We start from the raw sequence: 22,047 nt of genomic DNA on the forward strand, positions 1-22,047 counted from the left end.
CTACTGTGTCTAGTATTTGTGTCTTGTAAAATTAGGTGATTATGTCTGAAACGTAAGTAAATGTGTCAAACATCGAGACTGTAATTTGTAAATTCTTTTATATTTTTCATGCGTTTTATATCATGTCATGCACATAAATTTCAATTGCATAAGTTTTAATTCTATGAAACATTTACGATATCATGTTTAGATCTAATACCATCCAATCTAAATCCGGACAGTCCAGGATGAAGGACCTGGTTGTAATAGGTCATATCATTTTATTTCTCATTTTTTATTAGAAAGCTGATTTAAAATAACTAAAATAAAAGGGAAAAAAAAGAAAAGAAAAACTCTATAACTATCAGCTGGATATCGATCCAGTGGACTGGCCGATACGAATCGTATCAATTGACGCTCAGAATCGTAACTGTTTATCAAAAGATAGACGGTTGGGAGTGCAGATCTATTTCGACGCGTGATTTGGAAATCACACAACCTGACCCGATCGGCCGTAGCGAAACCCGAGATGGGCGTGTTAGCGCATCATATCTACGGTGGACGCGCGCTGACGGCAACGTTCCCGTTCATATCTTTGAATCAAGGTCCGGTGAGCGGAGATTGGCGCAGAGGAATGGAGGGAACGTACAGTTGCCTTTCTCCCGCGCCATGGCCGCTGCTTCAAACCTCCCTCCTCTTCTCTCCTTTCCCTGCAGTACCAGGGTCCCGCGCGCATGGCGTCTCCGGCATCAGCCGATGGTTTTCCGGCACTCTTGTCCACCGATCCGCCGGAGAATTGCCCGGTCGGCCTATATTTCCCCTCCTGTCTCCGATCCCAACGTCGGGAAGATCGACGACGATCGGCCGTCGACGGGCTCTAGGTTCTCCGGTGTTGCGTCGGAGACCGCGATTAGTTGGGGGCTCTTGTGGAGCTTGCTGAGCAAGCAGAAGCGGGGGCTTGCCGTCGCCTTCGTTTCTCTTCTGGGATGCACGACGTGCACCCTCTCGATGCCGATTTTGTCTGGTACCTGCCTCTCGGCGAGTTTCTTGCGCGTTTGGATCGAAATCAAGTGGTGCTTTCATGGGAATTTTGATTTGCAGGGAGGTTCTTTGAGGTGCTTGTGGGAAGGAGGACGGAGCCACTGTTGGAGTTGCTTGCAAAGGTTGGGGTTCTGTATGTGCTGGAGCCGGTCTTCACTGTTATCTTTGTTGTGAACATGAGTGGCATCTGGGAGAAAGTCATGACGGCACTGCGAGCCCGGGTTTTCCGGAGGATACTTGTTCAGAAGGTATCTGGCGTATTGATTGAGTTCTTCAAAAGTTTGTTTGTCCTATTGTATCGGTTTGATTAATTTATTTTCCATGGAAATTGAATGGAAATTTTTGGAACCATTCTGGGGCCATTCAGATTTTTGGGTTCTGCCCAGGACATCACGTTTGCGATTACTACTCCATAGGCTCTATAGATGTTGGGTTCTTTCTTTCCATGAATCTGATTGAGAATGAAAACAGTAAACAGAACGCTGTTTTATGCAAACCTTTGTCTGGAATGTTGTATTACTGGGATATTATGTCTTCAATCACGACACAGTATCCGGATCCTTTGTTGTTCTTTGTATAAGTGAGCAGGGAGAATCTGTTGACCGTTGGGGTTAATCTCCAACATGCTTTCACGTGAAACTCGTCGCATTTTCATCCATATTGCCCAGACATTCAGGCAACCCTTTTGTATTTGTTGTCAATATATCTCAATATAATTGTTTATGGTGTTAATTTCATTTGCTGCATTGGCTGGTGAATAACATAGCTTTATTTGCTTTCTGTAGGTGGAGTTTTTTGACCGATATAAGGTACATGATAGTTATTCCTCTACTTACTGCTAATTGCGTTACTTAATTTAGCTCGCACAGAAGTAACATGGTTGGCTAAATTCACTAGATCTTTCGTGGTGGATTCGTTTTCCTCTTATTTTCATTTTCTGGTGTGCATGTCGAGGAAATAAGGGGAGGGAGGAGAGGGTGTTGGGAACTATGTTTGCTTTGATTTTAAGAGAATTAGGAACATATCTAGCAATATGGTGAATAAGACACCCTTTCGGGAAAGAGTCGATATATATCAGTTACTCTCAGAAAGTAAAGAAACGGAGAGGAGGGAATTGAAGTTTTCCAAAACCACAGTACATGTTAGCATTTTGGTGGATAGCTTCGAAAGTGCCCTTTCCACTTGGATTATCACCCATCAATAACGGTACACCTATTGCGAAATAGATGACCATATCTTGCATCTTTAATAGTTTTTATCAGAATAAAAAGGGCATAATCTCTTTCACATGTCCTGCACAGTGTTGTTTTTCATCTATTCACTTCTCCTCTGCTTTGGTCTTCTACAGGTTGGGGAGCTGACAGGTTTGCTCACTTCTGATTTGGGTTCCCTAAAAGATATTGTTAGTGAAAACATCTCAAGGGATCGTGGGTTTAGAGCCTTCTCTGAGGCAAGCTACTATTAACTGTACAAAAGTCAGCTTGTTGTTGCCTACAGTTGAATGAGTATGAATCATCAGTTCATTATTTATATTTGATTCCTGAAAATGTTTGTTATTACTAGCAAGTTTGAAAGTTTATCCAGTAGCTTCTGCTTTACAATATTACTGTTCATGCCATGACAATTGTCTACCGGCTTCTTAGACATTTTGATCTCCACACTTTTTACATCACCTAGTTTTGACCTGTTCTCCTACCATCTGTCTGTATCTTTACCCGTATGTTCTCTCACGTGTGCATATCTGCATTTTTTTTTCTTATATTACTTTATGTTATCATTCATGCAGATTCTGGGAACAATATGCATACTTTTCTCACTGTCGGCCCAGCTTGCTCCAGTTTTGGGCTTCTTAATGCTTTCAGTATCCATCCTTGTGGGTAAGAACTTTTCTTATATATTCTTTTTCCCTATCTTAAAAAGGCCAGTTACATATATAGAAATGTGTCTGTAAAATGAGCAGATGGTAATGTTCTACAGCTGTAAGTTCATGAGAAGAAAAGCCTGCTTGTGACTTGAAGTGTTGAGTCTATCTGTTCTAGATCCATTTTGTACTTACGAAACTAATTTATTAAATGTCTTTCTCTTAGAGGAGATGCCTTCTGCATAGTTGTATTAATAAAATTTTCACCTTAATGAAGTGTTTTCTTTAGTATATTTCACTTGCTTGCTTATGTCTCCTGATCAGCTCAATAGGTGTGTGTCCGGACACAAAATTCTGAAAAAATATCACTTGCATGCATTTCATCAACATGTTCATAAAATGTAGTTATCAGACTGGAATTTGGTCACATTCCATCTTACTCTTGCAGCTGTTTACAAGCGGTCAACTGTCCCCGTATTCAAGTCTCATGGGATGGCTCAAGCTCATATTTCTGACTGCGCAACCGAAACATTTTCTGCTATTCGAACGGTAAGTTAAAGAAAATTTTCCTCTATATGAATGTGCTTCACCATTCAAGTGAGAAAATTACTACATGATCTGAAGAATTTTGGTTATCGTTGTATATACTTTCTTCCTTTATTTTCCTACATTAAATACTGAACTGCCTGTTTTCCCCCTTGTGCAAGATTCTGCTCTTCTGAGTTACAGGTGTATAAGCATTTCCATAACTTACCTATGCCAACAACTGAATCCCAACAAAGAAAGAAAAAAGGAAAAGCCATTGAGGCCACTCAATGGCTAGTTTTCTCTACCATGTCCAGGTTAAAGAACGGCAGGAGTCTTCTTTGTTTGAGGCAGAAATCCACCTAGGGTATTGACAATCTGCTTGTAGTTGAAGTTAGTTGGTTCAATTCTGGTAGCCAGTGTCTCGTATAAGTTTTGAAGGTTAGAAGTTAATACTCTCGAATTCTAGTTTCAGAGAAAGGGTCAGTGTTCACACATGAACCAGGCTTCCCCAGGGTTACGTCTTTCGCTCTAGGTTGCTAATCAACTTAGCGGGGCATTGTGCAAGCATGGTTTTGAAAAGAACCAAATTACAAATGGAATGGACTCCTGACCTTTCTCTGCAAGCTGCAGTTAGCATTTTGTATTACTAACTGGACAATTTGCGGGGGGAACCTGCAAATGGTGGTCACAAGGATCCATCATTTCTTGATTCTAATCTGCTTGATCCATTCATAGAAAAATATGTTTCAGTTTCTAATGGCCCTAATTATTTTTTTCAAATTTAATCCAACTTTGCTGAATATCATATAAAATGCTATGATACAGTCCTCATCATTCTTTGTCCAGTCAATATGGTTATGAATATGGTAGCTGAGAAATAGTTATTCTTTAGAGTACTCACATAATGATTATGTCTCTTTGTGCTTAGGTGAGATCTTTTGGTGGTGAGAAACGACAGATGTCAATGTTTGCTAATCAGGTACCTGTTTTTATCTTTATGAATCTGTAAGGACCGTAACATATTTCTTGTATTGGAAATTCTCAATCTAGTTTATATCACTTTATGAGAACACTATGAAAGATTAATCTTGCTATGCAATGTGTGCCAAATTGGTGCAGGTTCTTGCATACCAAGCCAGTGGGATGAAGCTTGGAACTTTGAAATCTGCCAATGAGTCTCTAACAAGAATAATGGTCTATGTCTCATTGATGGCTTTGTATTTTCTTGGTGGACACAAAGTGAAGGCTGTAAGTTCCGTACTTTGTTTGTCTTTGCGTAGCCACTTTAAGTGGCTGGGTAATCTGAAGCTTAGCCATGCTGTTGTGAACCAGTTGCCATTTCTATGTTCACCCTCATATTTGAGATAACTTTCCTCCAGAGTGTTGTTATAAGAAAGAGTATTCAGATTGGGGTTTTATAAGAAAGATTTTCACATTGAGTACTGTTTTAGCACCTCGTTGTTTCTAATAACAATTTTTATATTTAAGTTTTGAAGAAGATGATTCCAATCTTTCTTTTGCACGATTCCCATCTTCCTTTTGCATATTGGTTCCTAAGCTTTATTACGCCTTTTCTTGAACTTATCAATGCATCGTTTACAAAAATATGAAATGCTATTTCTAGTCAGGTTTAATTAGCTTGTTAATTCAGTTACATTGTGCTTGGCTTATTACATCTATGGTCAGAAGATGTGGTAGTTATCTGAATTCTGTTTTTCTTTGTTAAGTCTTAAGGAAGTCCTGTGCTGGCTACAAAATTTGCATTGAAAATGCAAAAGATGCCTGCTACTCTATGTGCTGCAGTTGCGTACAGTTACTTATTATGCTTATAATCATGCACCTTCACTCCTGCACTTGTACATGCTAAACATGAGACATTGCAGTAGTGTACATGTTATTCTTTTTTGGAACAAGAGCTGCTGAGTGTTCCCCTGATTTATTGGAAAGAATCAGTTTAATACTGTACAATAGAATCACTACAGAAAACATTTTTTGTTCAAAGTTACATTCCTCAAAAGCCTCCAGCCTGGAGGCTGCATCCTCATTGAAATAGCCCATGTTAACAGAAGTCATCACTGCAATACTACAATATCGAAGATCGAGGATAAAGTTTTGAATTGTAATTCTATCTTTCAAAATGTTAAAAACTTAAAACAGATAGATGGCCCATACCAGGAACAACAACCATGCAGAACTGACAAAGGCCACACATATCAATTCCTATTAAGGCAGTGAATAATTGTGGATATCCCTGAATACTGCTGACCTATAAGCAATCCAAATTTCTGCTCCAGGTTTATCAAACCATTGAGATAGATTCCTTGTAACACACACACACACGCACATTTATATATATATAATTTGTGTGTCTGCATGTAATTCATTAGCATTTCTGATTGCAGGGTGAACTCTCTGTTGGAACAATGGCATCTTTTATTGGTTACACGTTCACTTTGACTTTTGCTGTGAGTAGGCTTTTTGGCATTTGCTTGATGCTTCATTTGAGTCTCTTCAGTAATGTTCGGTGTAGGACCTGACATTTGGTTTCCAAATTCTATCAGGTTCAAGGTGGTGTAAACACAATTGGTGATCTGCGTGGAACTTTTGCAGCCATTGAAAGGATTAATTCTGTTTTATCTGGTAAAGAAACAGATGAATCATTGGCTTATGGCATAGAAAAAGATATCCGAGGCAAGAGGTTAGATAATGAGAATCTTGATTTGCTCTATGGAAATGATTCTGTTGAACAAATTCAGTCACGAGGTGGGCATGTTAGAACGGCATTGAAATCAAGCACTGACTCTTGCAATGTGGCTTGGTCTGGTGACATATGTCTTGAAGGTGTGCAAGGGTTCCCCCTTCAATAATGGTTTTTCAGATATGGTTTGATTTTCTATTTTGATGCTCATGAGGTGAACTAAAGGGACTACCTTTTTCCTTTTGCTTCCTTTCCAGAATTTTCCTATGTTGGTTTGGCAATGAATGAAGTTTCCATATTTTGCATCCCCAAACTCACACCCCAAAATTGAAACTAACCCCATTCTCCTATCCAAGCTGCACCAGAGTTGCTCTCTCTGTCTCTGTCTCTCTCTCTCTCTCATAAACTAGGTAGACCTCTACCAGATTATGCAAACAGAGTTTCACCTTGGGACGTATCAAACACTTAACCTTCTTGAATTTGAAGGTTGTAAGTCCAAACCTCTAGCCAAGTGATCAGAATTCCCCGCTTATGCAGGTACTGGTTCACCTGAGGTATCAAACTCTTTAACCTTCGTGAATTTGAAGGTCTTAAGTCTAAACCCCACAACCAAGTTCCTGCTAAAGTTAAACAAAGCCTCTTTCTAGACTTTGATTGCAATATTAAATAAGCTGATATATTCAACTATAATAATGTTTCTTGCCTTTTTGTTCTGAAGGCAACCTCCGGAGGGAAAAAAGACACGAGCATAGAATTTAAATATAATCTGCTGATTCTTGAGAACAATCAAGAAATGGAGTCCCATGCTGTTAAAAGCTTTTCTCATCGAAAATTGATACACTAAGCATACTCTTTCCTGCTCTTTTTGAAAAAAAATTATATGCCTTTGACAATTCTGACAGTATTGATTCTACAATAAAACATAATTTGATTTCTGTCTTTCTTCCTTTCCAAGTGCGCCATCAAGTTAGAGAACACCGAGTGCCATTCATGATGTTGGTGTTCTGTCTGTACCATGTAGCTACATAAGTAATTTTGTGTCGCTTCTTTCCTGTTTCTCATCATATCCAGAAATCTTAGCACAACCTGCTTTGGCTAGAACGACAACCTTCTTTTTAGCTAGACTAACTTTTATTTAACATATAATTCTTTTGTCTGGACTATATGAATACTCTACTTGTTTTATTCACTCAATGCTTTCTGAGTGCTCTCTTTTGAACTGGCAGATGTAACTTTCTCGTATCCATTGAGATCTGATGTGGGTGTCTTGAATGGGTTGAACCTAACACTGAAGTGTGGAAAAGTAACAGCTCTTGTTGGTCCTAGTGGTGCTGGAAAAAGTACAATTGTGCAATTATTGGCACGCTTCTATGAGGTATTGTTTTATCCTCTTAGTCCATTAAGCATGTTTGTGTTAGGTATTTGTTTAGTCAACTAAAATAATAATTTTCTTCAGCCAATCAAAGGTCGGGTTACAGTGGCAGGTGAAGATGTCCGGACATTTGATAAGAGTGAATGGGCTCAAGTTATTTCCATAGTGAATCAGGTTTGCACTTAACTACGCAATCTATTGTGTTTAGGCAATGGCATGTTCAAAAGAGGAGTTGGCAAGAAGTTTTCCTGTTCAAATAGTTTGAAATTGGAAGAGACTAAGAATGGTAGCTACACTATCAAATCAGTTGGGCCGAGTTACATTCATGTGTGTAAATCTTACAAGTAGCATTGCATGTACACTATAGGTGACGAAGTGAGATAATATACCATAATAAAATACATTTTTTATGAATATCTGCCATTACTTTTCCTTTTCCTTTGTCTCAACTTCCGTCTTCAGTTTCGTACTTCATTTGATGATTACCCGTGTGTTTCAGGACAATGTGAATTCTATTGACTTTTCCACTTGGCCCAGCTACTAGTTGATGAATAATTCATTAGCTGCCCTAATGCCAATCTAGGAGCATAGTTACAATCAAGTGATCACTGTTAAAGACAATGTTATAAAAGGCATAGCGTATCGTGTATCGGTCAGGCCGACCTATGCACTGTATCGTAGCGTATCACAAGCGTAGCGTAGCGTTTCGTAAAATTAATTTTTAATTAAAAAATATTAAAAATCGAAAAAAATAGAGAAAAATCATTAAAATCTGAAAAAATAAACAAAAAATCAGAAATCAAGAAAAATGTTTTCAAATATCAAAAAGATCATCATGCATAAGAAACATTCATGTGTATCGACAACACATTCAAAAATAAGAAATCAGAGATTCAAAATAACATAATAAGCATCCATCACAATTTTAAACTTGAAAATTTTATAGAATCTTAGGACTTAGAGTCTTAGGACTTGGGTCTTGGAGTCTTAGGACTTAGATTACATTACAATTTCATAAGTTCAAAACATATAGTTATCATCTTTCATGATTCAACAATAATATCTCCCCAAATCGATGAATCCTCTATTATTTTTAATGAAAATGGGCAAAATCTCTCCCTCCCACGTCTCTTGGAGTCTTTAAATACAAGAAGAAAGAGAGGGAAGAGTGTTTAAACTTTAAAAATTAAAGAATTTTGTGTTTTTCCTCGTATCGTACGATACGGGCAATACGTTTATGATACACGAGCGTATCGTGTATCGTAAGTGTATCGTATAGGTTTTTTAGACCTATATGATATGTATCGTATGATATGGGTGCGTATGGTACGGTACAGATAACATTGGTTAAAGATTTGTAGTATCAGGCGAAGAGGGGACTTATACTTACAACTGTAGATGTCATGGTAGATAGCCTGTCATTAACGTTTTAGTCTTTACTTGGTGTAAACCTGTTGTAGCATTAATGTCATGAAAAGAAAGGATGCGTAGTCTTGAATGGATGTGGTCCTTATAAAACTGTCCTTTTCTGTTGACAGATTCTGTCTAAAAGATGCCTTTTTTCAAAAAACACCATATGAATAACTAGCAATGACCTATTTGGTTAACTGTAGGAGCCAGTTCTGTTCTCAGTTTCAGTTGGAGAAAACATTGCATATGGACTGCCGGATGAAAATGTTTCCAAAGAGGATGTTGTGAAAGCTGCCAAGGCTGCAAATGCCCATGAATTTATAGTTTCCCTCCCACAGGTTGGTTATGCCACTGATTGAGCAACTTTAAGTTCATGACTACTTGGAGTCTCGGCTTGAAGATTGTTATCCAATTTTCTTGATTCTTTTCACTTTATTTTTGTGCTTCTGCATTCTTCAGGGCTATGATACACTTGTTGGTGAACGTGGGAGCTTGCTAAGTGGAGGTCAGAGACAGGTATTTAAAATGTTTATGCTGATGAGAGACTAATTGCTAAACTTGCTGTATGGAGGCCAATCGAGTATAAGAACGATAGAAATATTAACTGTTGCATATTGCAGAGAATCGCAATTGCTCGAGCACTTCTGAAAAATGCTCCAATTCTAATACTTGATGAGGTAAAGATTTTGGCTATTTTTGTTCTCCAGTTTGTGATTTTTAGGATTCTTCTCCACATCCAGTTTTCTGAGTTAAACTTGATTACCTTTGTAAGGCAACCAGTGCGCTAGATGCTGTTAGTGAGCGCCTTGTCCAGGATGCTCTCAACCATCTGATGAAAGGAAGGACAACCCTGGTGATTGCTCATAGACTAAGTACAGTTCAGAATGCTGATCAGATTGCTGTATGTGTGGATGGCAAGATCGTCGAACTGGGAACTCATTCAGAGCTGATTGCTCTGAATGGTCAGTATGCAACACTGGTTGGGACTCAGAGGCTTGCCTTCAAATAAGCCTGCAACCGAACACTGGTTGGGACCCAGTTTTCTGCTTGCGCAGTATCTGCTAAGCATAAGCATAGCTTGCCATTATGCTTCTTCTGAATGATGAGCATCTCTTTTGCTCTGCTCCAAGGCCATGCAGCCAACGAGCATTTCCTTTTTGCCTGCATTGTGATGAGAAAAGTTTGTTATACATGACACTGATTTATAATAAGATGACGATAGAAGACCTAATGTAATAAGATTGATATCAGTTATTAGAGTCTGGGAATGTTGTAAAACATGAACCATCGAGGCGGCGTTTAAGTCAGTGTTGTAAAAGTGGAAACCTAAATCTCGTCAGCCAAGGTGCTGATTGAGTAAATCTGCCGATTGAGCGGTCAGCTGAATTGGTTATGAACTAGATAAAAAAAATGTAACTATATAAACATTTCTAAAATGCGTAAAAGCATATAAAATATCAAACATAGTTTCTTTTAATGTTTAAAAAATATAGCATGAATGCTTTATGAAATGTGGCATCTTTTATTGACCGATAAAACAAGTCGATTTGCAGACAGATTAGTACAGTAGAGTGGGAAAGTGGATGATTTAGTTCTAAATATGGTGGTTACCAGATGCTGAATGTAACCATTTTGGGACGGACATCAATGGATTGGACTCGGAACAGATGTTCCCTCTACCAGATCCAGCTAATCAGATAGTCATCCACTTGGATTCAAAATCAAATGCATAAAATGACGTACCATATTGGATCTGATTCTCTAAAAACTACAAACCTATCTGATCCCGTGTCTCTTGACCATTTCGATACATCTGAAGTTGAATATGACATATATTGCTGCTCAAGCAACTGCAATTCTTTGCAAACTGAGCAATGAAGGTAAGATCTGTTAGAATTTGATTATACTCATGTAAAACCAAATCCGGATCCAATTGAATGTTTCGTTTCTGCGACCCATTCCAGTTATGTATTCAGATTCCAAGATCTTTTTCATTCCCAAAATGAGGTGGTTGATTGGTAGGGTTAGATATTCGATCAAAACCCAAACCATTGACATTCCTAACCAGCCCCAACATTGCAGGGGAAGGGAGCTACGGAAAGGAGAGACCCAAAAGAGAAGACCCGCAGACAATGTTGAAGACATATTATACACATTCAAGAGGCTGTGCTTACATTTTATCTACAAAAGCAGCTAAAAACTGGACGGCTAGAACGGCTAATTCCCCCAAGGATGCGGCTTGGAAGGTTTCCTCTCCCATAAGTTATCGGCAATGTGTTGGTAGTCTTGATAAACTGGTACAAGTCTACCCAACTTTTTAGCTTGATATGTTTTATATCATACATACAGAGAAGCTAATATGTGTGTGGATTTTCTTGCTTCATGGGCTTTTCAATGATCTTTTGGAGTGACCATTTTTACCAATTCACCTGGTCATTTGCATCGATTGATTGAGCAGGATCTGATTGGTGTAGCTAGATCTCGTGCTATAGTTAGTTAATGCGGTTCTAAACCGCTCCTTTGTACCAAAAAAAGAAAAAATAGGAGACTAAATCTTGTTGGCTCGCGAGTTGCCGGAGTTGGCTACGATTGTTCATTTATCCGTCACGAGTCAGGAACCACTGAGTCGGCTAGGATCGTCAATTAATTACATGTTCTTTTGCATCTTGCATTTTTGGAAACTAAAGTTTATTATTTTGTGAATTATGAAATATCATTAACTTTACTAAATATATACACAAGCACTCATGTTACATGTTATTCAGTTTTAGTTGTTGAAAAATCAAACATGAAGTCTCAACATAATTACCTTATTCATTTATTTGAAGAAAAAATGCACTATAAAAGTTTATGACCAACTCAACCGAATCGCTGCATCAACCCGCTAACTGGATGACTCAACCATCAGCTGATTCAAGTCTCATTCACAGGTTTGCCAACCATGTTAATACTGCTACGTACAAGCAAAAACTATTCTTGGTGTGATAGACCTTACCACCCACGATTTTAGGCCTTTTCCATGTTAAAACTTAGGATAAGGCCCCTTAAGCATTTAGGATAATTTTCTCATGGGTGTCATAAGTTAGCGAAATTTTTACTTCTCCTTACTTTACTCCTCACTTTTTAAATTCGCAAATTTTTTTTATGTATAGCTCTTATGGGGAGCTTTGAGGTCGAGGTGATTTTCAGATCTTGGAATCTCAAATCTAAGAGGGCGTTCAGATGACACTCAAAAAACCAATTTTTTGAGAACCAGGTTTTGTAAAAATCTGATTTAGATGTCCGGATGACAGGACAAAAATTTGGGGAGGGATCATGAATCAAGTTTGCCTAAGAACCTCAAAGGAGGTAGGTTTTTCAGGCTATATGAATACGAGGCCTTATCAAAACTGGGTCTTCGTGAAACCCAGATTTAATGTCATCCAACGCGGCTGGAATGACATTTTATAGGTAAAACATGCTTTTGAGCTGTCATGCAAATGCCCCTTAAGATTTTGGATTCTTGATTTTTGAGAAGAATATTAGATCTTTGTTTGAAAGAAATGTAAAGAGAATGAAGAAGTTTAATTTATGTTCTCAAAATTTTGCACTTCGTTAATATCATAAGTTTAAAGTGCGCTTCATGTTAGGCTAGATTTACCTCTTACACACAGACACGAGAAAATCCCAACCCCGCAACTTTTTTCTGAAAGCACTAAAAACTATAGTATTATTGTTTGCCTCGTGGGTTTTGTTCCCAACCAGGAGAAAAACCAAGTCCAGGCCTCCTGTGCAAAAATCTGGTGCGGACGTTCCCCTCTAAGGATAACGTTTTTGCATATATATCTCTCTCCCTCTCTCAAACTATTACTTCTCTGACCGTTTGAGCTGCTCCTTTTGTCATTCAACCGCAGTTGGAATCTTTTACACATGCTGCTGTTGAGATCTTCATCATCTACTATCAACCCCTCATTCTTTTCTGTACTTGGAGAGCAGAAATGGAGCAAGAGACCCTCCGTGCTAATGGCTTCTTCGTCCCCATCCACCTCCGGGAGGAGGAAAAGGGACATCTGGGCACCAAAGTCTCGTCACCATCATGTGAGTTCTTCCGCTTCCGTCCCTTTGCATTTGCTTCGCACAGACCATTTGGTTAACATGAACGAAGTACTGAACGCTATAGAGCAAAGTTCAACAGAAGATGAACTCTTTGATTTCCTAGCTTCCTTGAAAAGGGATGCCACAAATTGTCGCCCCTCTTTGAGATTGATGGTGTCCATACTAAGTAAACAAACAGATTGGCAAAAAACTTTGGCAATTCATGACTGGATGATGGAGAAGGGGGACTACCCACCTTCCGTTTTTTCCTATAATGTCGTTCTTAGGAATGTACTGAGAGCGAAACAGTGGGAACTCGCCCATGGCCTTGTCAAAGAAATGAGGGAGAATTCAGTTTCCCCAGATAAATTTACATATTCTACATTGATCACGTCATTTGGGAAACATGGATTCTTTGATGAATCGCTCGCTTTTCTGCAGCAGATGGAGCAGGATAGAATTGTTGGGGATCTCATAATCTATAGTAACCTCATCGAATTGGCTCGTAAGCTCAAGGATTACTCAAAAGCAATATCTCTCTTTACCAAACTAAGGAATGCTAACATTTCCCCGGACCTTATCGCGTACAATTCAATGATTAATGTGTTTGGTAAGGCTAAACTCTTCAATCAAGCACGCGAGCTCATTCGCCAAATGAAGGACGAAGGAGGTGCAGTTGCGCCGGATACAGTGAGCTATTCCACCTTGTTGAATGCTTTTGTTGAAGACGAGAATTTCTTGGAAGCGTTATCAGTTTTCTCAGAGATGAAGGATGTTGGTGTTCCTCTTGACTTGACGACTTGTAACATAATGATTGATGTTTATGGGAAGTTGGACATGGTGAAAGAAGCAGACAGGCTGTTTTGGAGTATGAGGAAGATGAATGTTTCACCTAATGTTGTTAGTTACAATACGATGTTGAGAGTCTATGGCGAGGCAGAGCTATTTGGGGAGGCCATTCATCTTTTTAGGTTGATGCAGAGGAAGGAAATTGAACAGAATGTAGTGACGTATAATACCATGATCATGATATACGGGAAATCTCTGGAGCATGAGAAGGCGACTAATTTGATTCAGGAGATGAGAGACAGAGGGATTGAACCTGACGCCATTACATACTCTACAATCATATCTATATGGGATAAGGCTGGAAAATTGGACAGAGCAGCAGTTTTGTTTCAGAAACTGAGGAGTACCGGTGTGAAAATTGATCAAGTTCTGTACCAAACGATGCTTGTGGCTTATGAACGTGCAGGCTTGATTGGGCATGCCAAGCGTCTGCTTCATGAACTAAAGCACCCAAATGAGGTTTCTAGAGAAACAGCAATACTTATTTTAGCAAGGGCAGGTAGAATTGAGGAAGCAATTTGGTTGTTTCGGCAAGCTTTTGATGCCGGCAATGTAAAGGATATCTCTGTCTTTGAGTGCATGATTGAGCTGTTCTCTCGAAACAAGAAACATGCAAATGTGATTGAAGTTTTTGAGAAGATGAGAGTAGCTGGATATTTTCCTTGTTCAAACATTATTGCAGTTGTGTTGAATGCTTACGGAAAACTCCAGGAATTTGAGAAAGCAGAAGCTGTTTACCAGGAGATGAAAGAAGAGGGATGTATATTTTCAAACCAAGTGCACTTTCAAATGCTGGCATTGTATGGAGCAAGAAGAAACTTCAATGCGTTGGAGGCACTAATTGATGAATTAGAATCCAACCCGAATGTACATAAGAAGGACTTGTATCTTGTAGCAGCAGGAGTATATGAGAGAGCTAATAGATTGAATGATGCTTCTCGTCTTATTAGCCACATAAGAAAAAGAAATAGATAGCAAATGCAAGAAACCGGAAATCATCTTTCAATTAATTGATACATTCTATTCTCATGGTCTATAATTGATCTGATCTTGAAAATCGGCAGGAGGTAGGAGGATATGCATTCAAATTTAGACAATTGTAAATTGCATGAAGTAGAATGTTTACATGTAAATTCTTCATATTTCTGTCTTAAACCACTGGGGCTTTGGCAGAAAACTTCATTTAAGCTTTGTGAGTCTGTGTCATGTCTTGCCAAGTTGTGCCATAAGCGCAGATGAGGTACCCATAAAGGTGTCAGGTGGTTCAAATTTTTGTAGAATATGATCCAATAATTTGTATAATTGTGGTTTCAGCTCAGGAAATAATTTTTGTCATCCATTGGGTTGTGGCGAAGGAATGTTATGGCTCTGTGACTTTTGTCATAGAGGGAGCAAGCATTCCTTCAATTCTTAATGCACCTTTTTTGTATTCCTTTCCTCATACTAGATCCTTGTGATCATGTGTTAACAGCCAAGGTTGGTAAAGCTGATCTCTTACACATCTTTCCCTTTTTCCAGAGGAAACTAGAAACTACTTGATTCAGTGACTAAAATATCACTTCTTTTGAAAAACTGAACTGTTACGATCATAACACCAGCAGTACTTAGAAGCTCTTTCTCTTCCCCTGTTCTGTGCCAGAAAAGGTTATCAAAGTAAATGAGATTGTTTAGCTGCATTGGTTCCTGCCTTGTACATCATTAATTGGTTTCTTCCAATGTAATACTTATATCTGGGATAAATGAAAGGAGTTGCTCCATTTGTACCAAAATTTTCTTTGTTTTTCTGTTCAAATATCAGTTATCATGCCAATGAAGAAAAGGGCCTATAAAGAAATGGTTGGCTCAAGGTGTCAGCAGTCAATATAGCTGTAAAAAATTATATACAATGAATCTGCAAGTTTCTAGTTTCATGATGAAGTGATGTATCCAAGAAATAGCTCGCTAACACTACTGCTCATTTCTCATGCCAAGAGTTACTTGGTTACCTCCACTCTAATGTTGGCCGATGGGGAGGGGAATCCAACAAAATATCTTACCTTTCTTCTTTCTTTATTTTTTCCCCCATTTCATCAAATCTTTTTACTCAGGGAAGCCGAATATTGTCTGAAGTTGAAAGGATATATTAGTTCTTTTTGTTCTTTACCTCTTTAGGGTGGTCAGCATGTCTTAATCCTGCTTGCAGCTGAATGGTTTTCTTTTCGCAGACTTGTGGAGGTTATGCTTTCCCAATGACTTGAAAGTGTATCTGGAGATGCATTTCGCCGGAGATGTTATAACATGCCAAGTTTTAGGCAGATCACACATTTGTTGCACTCCAAATTAGAACTATCTGCATTTACATGGTGAATAAAGAGTTTCTAAAAATTACATTCTTAGCATAGTTAGGTTTGAATCTTGATAAGCTTGAGCTGTACGTCCCCACTTAATGGTGAGCATGTAGCATGTCCTAGATCATATTTTCTTGGCAAAGGCTCACCGTTGAAAGTTTACAAGCAGCAGCATCCTCATCGAAGTTGGTGAAGAACACGCAACTTTTGACCCCTGAGAAATTTATCTTCAATTAGACCTAAAAAATATCATTCTGGGGATTTTTAATTTAGTTATTAATGCTGAGGAGGAAACTGGTGAACCTCCGGCTTTCAGAACTTGTCTGGAGTTTTATCAAATTTATAAATACCTTCCTGAAATCACATCCTTCGCCTCCACCCGTCAGAACTTGCGTTTATGAAATCTATGTTGATGGCTGTACTTTAGAGATCTTATGTTCAACTTTGGCTATCTAGTTACTTAACAGGAAGCAAAAAATCAAGTTGTTCTCATGCATCGCGAGAAACTTGTGATACAAAATCATTTGTTTGGCTTTCAAATTCAAGTGAAGTTGCTCAAGTAAGACAAATTTTAGTTGTAGTGATAAATTTTGCTGCAGTTTGCCCTGCATGTCACTGATAACTATTTTCTGCTACAGTTGTGCTCTGAAGCGTGTCTTCTTTTGGTTCAAATAAATGGTTTGAAGCTCTTTGCCAGGATTGTCAAGGGTTGCTACTTGTTACCATATTTTGGTTGAATGTTGCCTCAATTAGTCAATTTGATCCTGTGAATATTTACGCTTGTTTCCGAAGGGATTTCAGATCCGAGCTGAATATAAGTGCCGTGTTGGATGGGTGTTAAACCCACCGCGGATCTGAGTTACCTCTCTCTCTCTCTCTCTTTTCCTCTCTCCCGAGGGTCGTTTCGTCCGGCGACGCGTTTCTTCGTCCGGCCACGCCATCTCCAGCCGGAGAGTTCTGGGCTTCGGTAAGTCTGTCGGTCCCTCTCTTTCCCGCGGAGGGTTCGATGCCTTTCCGCCGGAAAAAGGAGGGCTTCGAACCTTCTATTTTTCGCCGGCGAAACCGAGGGCTCGCAACCCTTGTTCTCAGGCGGAAAGGAGGGCTTCCAGCCCTCTTCGCCGGAGAAACAGAGGGCTCGAAGCCCTCGTTCTCCGGAAATGAGGGCTTCGGGGCCTCTGTTTTCGCTTGTAATTCTTCAAATTTCAAAATCATAACTTACCAATGTATGAAACTTATGTCTTTTTATCAATTTGAAAATCATGATTTGCTAATACATGAACACCAAATTTCCATGAGTCCATGTAAAGAGGGAACCAAAAACATTTCCTCCATTTATTTGCAACTTGTGTTGAGTTTTAGCACCGTGTAGCAAGTAATTGGCATGTTGGAGCTAAATTGTTTGAGTTGCATTCTGCGCCTCCATGAGGCCTTTTCTTCCAGCTAGGGAGTGGGGAGGCGGCACAGGCGTTCTTCCCCCCTGGATTTATTCGTTGGAAGATGCAGAATGGATGTGTTAGAGACTGTGATTCACTTGACTCTGGTGAGCTTGAAAGCATCCTGCAAGCCTTACCTGCTCCTCTCCGTCGTCGAGATTTTCAGACCCTAGCAGAGATTGCTAAGACCAGGGAGGGCCGGTCGGAGCTCTCCACTGTGAATCCTCTCCCTTCATTGCTTACCCTTGTCCGCTTCCTCCTCTCCCACCCTGGCTCAGACATCATCGTGCCTTCCCTGAGGCTCATCCGGAACCTCTGTGCCGGTGATGCGCAATGCCAATATTCGTTTGTGGCAAATGGCGGCGCAGACGCTGTTGCAGTAGCTGTCGGCTGCAGTGAATCTGCTGAAGTTGTCCGCTTCGGGTTTGAGGTATCTGCGAATGTCGCGTCAGGCGGAGAAATGCACCGGTCGGTACTGTGGAGAGCGTTGTTTCCCGGCGGTTTTAAGAGGGGTCTCTGCTCCTTCGATGACCCGAGGATTGCCGATCCCGCGTGTAGGATTCTGCATGTGTGTGTCAGCGAGAAGAATGGCAGGTTGGTGGAACTCTGTGGGCTTGAGGGAGTGCCGATCATGGCGTGTTTGATCCGAAAATCATCTAAAAGTGGTAGGTTTCCTTCTTCTTCCTCTTCATTTCCTCCTACTTCCCCTTCTTCGAGTTGATTCTTTGTTGCACATTTGAGAAGCATATTGGGATTTTGGTGGTTTTGCGGCGGCAGATTTGCCGGAATATGGTGGGAACCATGTGGAGTAGAAATATAAAATTTGGTCCAGGTCCGGTTTTGGATAGGCAGCGACTTTGAGCTGATCTTTGGTACATCAAAAGCCATTAATTGATTGATTTAGCCCCTATAGAATTCTTTATAAATTTATAACCAAAAGAACTTTGTTGCTTACATGGATTTCAATGTTGAAAATCATCGTGGTTGAAAGATGGTGCATTTTGATGTCTTTCCCATTACATTTTGGCGTCATTATCACCAGAAGGCTGCTGGCTAAAAGAATCTGACGTGTTGCTCCAAATGCATGGCAATGTGATATGGGCTTTTTCTGAATCTTTTCTCTTGCAGAATTTCTTTTTCGGCTGTAGGGTTTATTTTGAATGATTGCTAGATTCCGGAATTTGAATAATGATCTTAGCTTCATGGTGAGCAGGCATTTATTTTGTTTCGTTTTGTCCTATCAGTATCTTGTTATCTGTGAAAAAAGTTCTAGTGCAACTCACTCGCATATTTTCTTTTTGGGGAAAGTAACTATAATCTCCACTTTATAGTTGTGAATGTTACTCGTCTATAGTTCCAACTATCAATCAGAAAATAGATACATGTTTTAGTTATTTGGGTTTACACTAAGCTTATTTCAAACTTGTTCACCAGATGGAGTTGAAGCAGAGTGGATACAGTTGCTCCTCCAAAAAATCTGTTTAGAAGAATCTTGTTTTTCTCAGTTGTTTGCCGGATTAGGCACAAGGGGAGTTTCCGATTACCATGAAAATAATATCTCTGAGGGTGGCTACTCTGTGGAGCAAGTGTATCTGTTGCGTGCAATTTCAGAGGGATTAAGCCAGCAAGGAAGTGATCTTGTTATCAGTAAAGATGTCGCACTATCTGTTTTTAGTATATTCAGGTCAGCTGCAGAATTAATTCGGAGTAGCTCTACGAAAGAAGCCACTTCGCCAACTTCTTCACCAACAGTTGATGTTTTGAGGCATGCAATATTGATCTTAAGAGATGTTTGCTCTGTGGAGGACCGAAAGGGGCTGCCAGTGGAACCATCCATGCTAAATGTTGAAGACCTGCAAGTGGAAGATCCATCCACCGTTGACTCACTCTTGTCTGCTGGTCTTGTGCACTTCATGTTGGGCCTGCTGCAGGAACTTGGGGAGCCTGCAATTATTCGGAAGGCAAAAAACAAATCAAGAAGCACTGGCCTTGGTTCTGTGGGAAACTCAAATGGGCAAGCTGCATTTCAAGCACCTGAAGGTGGTGAAGAGGCCAGTCCTCTCGAACCACAATTGGTGTGTCCATATAAAGGATTTCGAAGAGATTTAGTTGCTGTTCTTGGCAACTCAGCGTACCGAAGGAAGCATGCCCAGGATGAGATTAGGAGACAGACGGGAATATTGCTGCTATTACAGCAGTGTGTGGTTGATGAAGATAACCCCTTCTTGAGAGAATGGGGCATATGGACCGTGAGAAACTTGCTGGAGGGCAATGCTGAGAACCAAAGAGAAGTGGCAGAACTAAAGATTCAAGGGTCTGTTGACACGCCTGAAATTTCAGAGCTGGGCCTGCAAGTGAAGGTTGACCCTGAGACTGGCCGTGCAAAGTTGGTGAATGTTACCTAATGAAAGATTCTCTGTATGTCATATGCCATTGCTCACCTCCTTTTAATTTTTTTCACTCTTTTTACCATCTTAGTAGGAGTCCCTGACTTTTAACAGCCATCCAACTGCTTTGGCAGAAATTATCAGGAATATATTCATCTTCTTTTGCTGTCTAATCTAGAAGCTGAAAAGGAATGATCATCCATTTAAAACTCTTGTATCACATGATATAAACATCCAGATAACATATGCTTGGATTGATTTTAGGCTTGTGAGCATGATGATCACATATGTGCAGACATTGCAACCCGTAGCAACTAATTTTACAATGCAGTCATGAACTGATATGAACCAACACTGCAACCCATAGCAGCTACTTTTACAATGTAGTCATGAAGCAGGTACCATTTTGAATCCCATTATGTTGCCACTCGAAGTGGTCAGAAGTTCGAATCCGCACTGATTTCACATTCCTGCATCGAAACCCTCACCATCTAAATAATGGAGTTGAGTTTGCTTGAGAAAAAAGAATTGATTGCCAATACACCATGTTCACACAGTGAGTCTCCTAATTGATGAGGGATTTTCCTTCAAATGCTTTCTTCATTGTTCTATTCATATTTCAAAGGCTTCTCTATCTTGGGATTGGGACATGAAATAGCAGGATGGATGTTAAAGCGCATGATATCATAAATAGTTTTTGTTTATTTATTTAGTACGAAGATAACTTTTTTGGGACTATTTATTGGGCCTACCATCTGAGAAGAAGACTCCAAGTGAACACCGCTACCGTGATACGTGAACACCATGAACAAACTTATAGCAATACGATAATACCACATGAAAACTTGTACTGAAAATTGATCAGGTTGAAACTTTATCCAAGGTCTTTATCTCGACTACTATTTTTAATATCAATACGTGTGGGAGTCTATTAGCCAATACTTATAATATCATCAAATAAATGTTTATATTGTTCTTTTTCATCTTATAAATCAATTTAACATATTTCAATTACTCCTTAAATCTAAACAATCCAAAAATCAGCCAATACAGGTCATACATAATTATACTTAGTCGAATACATGGTATCTATGAGCAAACCGATACGGAACCAATAATGTTATTTACAACATTGAACTCGACATCTTCCATAAGTCCCCTTCTCATCATGGAGCACTTGTCGCTGTAGCACAAGCTGATATCTTTCTGTAATACTATTTATATCGAGATGCTATTAAAGAAAAAGACAAGTTTACACCTTGGTGTCAGTTTGGTTGTCTTTGTGATATAAATTGTAAAGTTTAAAGCCGGTCGTTTATATCTCCAGCGTAGCTGGTTAGGTTAAGAATCTATTAAAAGTTAAGTTAGGTTTATTTATAGTTCGATTCTCGTGGGTGTCATGCTTCTACCTCTTTGATAAGATACAATCTTTGATAAGATACAAGACATAAATTAAAAAGTACACTACCACGATCGTTGATGCCGACACAGCTCAAACCCCATAAATGAAGGGAATAGGAGGCCTTTAAGCATCCTTTCATTGTTAGAGTCTACCCTCCCAAAAAGCTGGTCATTTGGGAGAGATTTGCAGCTTTGAGAGAAAAGAAGTGCCCTACATAAGGCCTTGTGTCCTGCTAGGAAACCCCTTTCATGGCCTTTTAGTGGCAAAAGAAGGTACCAACTTTAATTTATTACTTTTAAACTGCATGACTAATTTATTTGCCATTTTGGAAAAAATCTCACTTTCAATTTGAGTGGCACTTGTAATGATAAAAGCTTCAAAAGGAGTATACAAAAGCTATAGAATAAATTTGCAAACATAAAAGAGACATAAAGCATGTTTTTTTGACGTAAAAGATGCGTTTTAGTGCAAAAATTGAATTCAAGCTTCCTTTTTCAGTTGCCTCTCTCACAAAGTGTGATTCTCTAGGCAATGACCTTCATTTAGAGAGTTGCTTTGTTTTGACAATGAAGGCTTTTCTTTTCGTCCATTCTCTGGCTAAGGGTTTGTCTAAGTTAGGCTTCTAATTCAATTTCTTCAATTTCTGTAAGCATTATTTCCATGCATCTTAGGTAATGGGTGAGATA

At 39.3% G+C, this 22,047-nt stretch overlaps 3 protein-coding genes across 7 annotated transcripts; all 3 read left to right on the forward strand.

Annotated features, from left to right (window-relative positions):
• The first annotated feature begins 597 nt into the window (after positions 1–597).
• On the forward strand, positions 598–10,173 carry LOC116248224 (ABC transporter B family member 28). Its single transcript, XM_031620887.2, has 16 exons — positions 598–1,003; positions 1,081–1,268; positions 1,806–1,829; positions 2,369–2,470; positions 2,807–2,897; positions 3,330–3,430; positions 4,338–4,388; positions 4,529–4,657; positions 5,812–5,874; positions 5,971–6,250; positions 7,334–7,482; positions 7,564–7,653; positions 9,093–9,227; positions 9,349–9,405; positions 9,510–9,566; positions 9,662–10,173. Exons 1-16 carry the CDS (start codon positions 649–651, stop codon positions 9,896–9,898), a joined length of 2,109 nt encoding a protein of 702 aa, XP_031476747.1. The 5' UTR covers positions 598–648; the 3' UTR covers positions 9,899–10,173.
• A 2,397-nt stretch (positions 10,174–12,570) lies between these two features.
• Positions 12,571–16,008, forward strand: LOC116247733 (pentatricopeptide repeat-containing protein At5g39980, chloroplastic). Its single transcript, XM_031620021.2, has 2 exons — positions 12,571–12,671; positions 12,783–16,008. The coding sequence occupies exon 2, from the start codon at positions 12,799–12,801 to the stop codon at positions 14,785–14,787; it is 1,989 nt and encodes a 662-aa protein (XP_031475881.1). The 5' UTR covers positions 12,571–12,671; positions 12,783–12,798; the 3' UTR covers positions 14,788–16,008.
• A 136-nt stretch (positions 16,009–16,144) lies between these two features.
• On the forward strand, positions 16,145–20,132 carry LOC116247735 (uncharacterized). Of its 5 annotated transcripts, XM_050075998.1 has the most exons (4): positions 16,147–16,698; positions 16,778–17,106; positions 17,580–18,237; positions 19,007–20,132. In XM_050075998.1, exons 3-4 carry the CDS (start codon positions 17,637–17,639, stop codon positions 19,975–19,977), a joined length of 1,572 nt encoding a protein of 523 aa, XP_049931955.1. In that variant the 5' UTR covers positions 16,147–16,698; positions 16,778–17,106; positions 17,580–17,636; the 3' UTR covers positions 19,978–20,132. The 5 variants fall into 5 exon arrangements, with proteins under 5 accessions (XP_031475885.1, XP_049931955.1, XP_031475882.1 ...); XM_031620025.2 differs by having other exon boundaries at positions 16,145–17,106; positions 17,584–18,237; XM_031620022.2 differs by having other exon boundaries at positions 16,147–17,106; positions 17,566–18,237.
• Positions 20,133–22,047: the final 1,915 nt, after the last annotated feature.

This window comes from Nymphaea colorata, chromosome 2 (genome assembly GCF_008831285.2).
Source record: "Nymphaea colorata isolate Beijing-Zhang1983 chromosome 2, ASM883128v2, whole genome shotgun sequence".
Classification (NCBI taxonomy): Eukaryota; Viridiplantae; Streptophyta; class Magnoliopsida; order Nymphaeales; family Nymphaeaceae; genus Nymphaea; species Nymphaea colorata.